The sequence below is a fragment of the Rhagoletis pomonella genome, unplaced genomic scaffold (assembly GCF_013731165.1).
Source record: "Rhagoletis pomonella isolate Grant_MI unplaced genomic scaffold, Rhpom_1.0 Rhpom_scaffold_00008, whole genome shotgun sequence".
Taxonomy (NCBI): domain Eukaryota; kingdom Metazoa; phylum Arthropoda; class Insecta; order Diptera; family Tephritidae; genus Rhagoletis; species Rhagoletis pomonella.
Genome location: NW_023458562.1, coordinates 20,298,881 through 20,300,992, shown reverse-complemented (window position 1 = coordinate 20,300,992; position 2,112 = coordinate 20,298,881). Strand labels below are relative to the sequence as shown.

Genomic DNA, 2,112 nt, shown 5'->3' with positions numbered 1-2,112 from the left:
CGCACTTAGGGATTATAACCCTCAGGCAGTAGAATTCTCCTTTCTGTTTTGCGAAGAAAAGGAGCTGAACACCTTTTGCAGAGAACACCTTTGTATATTTTTAATGCTTACTGGGTTATATCCTATCTTCTTTTGTCTCTCAATCTTTTGCATATTTTGGAGTTTGACAGCTGAACTCCGCCATTTAATTTGCATATGCAACCAAAGTCAGACGCGTGATTTTGAAGGTGTTTTTATTTAATGAATTGTGATGAATTGGTTAATATTAAAGTCGTAAAGCAAGTTATAACAAATCAAGTAAAGTGTAAAGTGAAGGGGAACACAAAAATATATTGGTAAAGTGGCTAATTTAAGCAGAATAGGAGTGATAAATGTACCCTAATTTCCGAATTTTACAAAAAAGGGCATATTTCAAACCCAATTTGTAAATAAATTAGTAACCAACATTTACAAAAGTGAGTGTTAAAATATTGCGTGGACCCTTGACTACAAGTGTGTGAAATTTTTTTTTGGATCGGGCCACCCATTTGGACGGAATAGCCCGAAATAGTTGTGAGCGGTACTAAACCCCACCCCAAAATTCTGTTCGACAGAAAATTCGATAGATATTCAACGAAAATTTCGACACGTTTACATAGCTCAGAATACGAATTTTACTTTCGACCTTCGCTGGCTATCGAATGCAATTCATAATAAGGGCCGCAACCTAACAAATTTTGAACCATCGATGTTTTTCTGCCGATGTATTTTAGCATCGATAATAATTTTTCCGATGCATCGAAACATCGATGTACTGATGTTACTCCCCAAAATTTGCATCCCTACATGGAAACGCCAGAAGCTATCGAAAAACAAATTATATTGCAACCACTCTGTATCTTGTATCGTTCCTGGTACATACATCTAAAATAATTTCACAACTTTGTTACCATTGTTTTGCTGTCAAAACAATTTATAATCGGCTTTTTCCAAGTGCTCAAAGGATCATTGCTTTCAAAGGTCAAAAAGAAAAAAAAAATAATAATTTAAAGAAAAACGTAGTAAAAACAAAAAGACTTGGTAAATAAGAGGCGCTGTAGCAAACAATGTTGCGGCAAATATTGGTAAGCGTTAAACTAGCCTACAATCTGCAGTTAGCAAAAATAAAATTGCGTTTTACAATGATTTGTTGCATAATTCCCTATTGCAGAATTTGAATTGCCGCCGCATTGCATTGCGAACCCAGACGTTTTCATCGAAACTGAGCGGCGGCGACGGAAAAGATAAGTCGGAGGTTTTAAACCATGCAGATGTACCAATAATAGACTACGATGATCCCGATTATTTGCCCCTCCCAGAATATCCACTGCGACCTGACGAACCCTTGCAGGTTCGCAAACAACGGTGAGCTACACGTTTTATTATAGTATGAGATAATGCTGAATCCATGGTAGCCCTATTTTGGTGAAATCTACGAAAATGCAATCACTGAATCCTAATAGCTTTCAAATAATGATATAAATGTTTATAGAACAAAATGAATGTTTCTCTCAATCGTGCATTCAAAGTATACGCTGCGTTCGTAGCTATTTGGATTCAGTGATGCATTTTCGTAGATTTCACGAAAAATCGGACTAGGATGGACCCAGTGAAAGCCCTAATACGGTGTTCGCATGAGGCGATTTTACAGGCCCCTTTTAGCTGACAGCAACAATCGCCTAATGTGAACCCCAATGAAGTTGGGGTGCAGCCAACTTTTGATTCAACTAATCCCCTCTAAAACTGCCTGCAAAATCGTCTCATGCGAATAATTATTCTTTCAGCCTTATATATCAGTCTCGTAAGCGTGGTATGCTGGAGAATGATTTGATATTAAGCACTTTTGTCGCCCGTTACCTAAAGGATATGGATGCTGCACTGACAGCACAATACGATCAGCTCATCAATGGGGTAACCAATGATTGGGACATATATTACTGGGCAACTAATGTTAAGCCAACCCCCCCTGAACACGACAACGACGTTATGCGTATGCTCAAGGAGCATGTGGCTAATTCTCAACGTGAAAAGCGTTTGTGTCAACCAAACTTATAAAGAATTATAATATGTATTAATGATAATTAAATAGTTTTT

General features: G+C 37.5%; 1 protein-coding gene across 1 annotated transcript; it reads left to right on the top strand.

The window, feature by feature from the left end:
• Positions 1–926: 926 nt before the first annotated feature.
• On the top strand, positions 927–2,099 carry LOC118744340 (succinate dehydrogenase assembly factor 2-A, mitochondrial). Its single transcript, XM_036477265.1, has 3 exons — positions 927–1,103; positions 1,190–1,383; positions 1,803–2,099. Exons 1-3 carry the CDS (start codon positions 1,086–1,088, stop codon positions 2,071–2,073), a joined length of 483 nt encoding a protein of 160 aa, XP_036333158.1. The 5' UTR covers positions 927–1,085; the 3' UTR covers positions 2,074–2,099.
• The last annotated feature ends 13 nt before the right edge of the window (positions 2,100–2,112 follow it).

Coding starts and splice junctions, on each gene's coding strand:
- LOC118744340 (XM_036477265.1), top strand. Junction 1,384..1,802: donor TTGCAGGTTCGCAAACAACG/GTGAGCTACACG, acceptor TTATTCTTTCAG/CCTTATATATCAGTCTCGTA.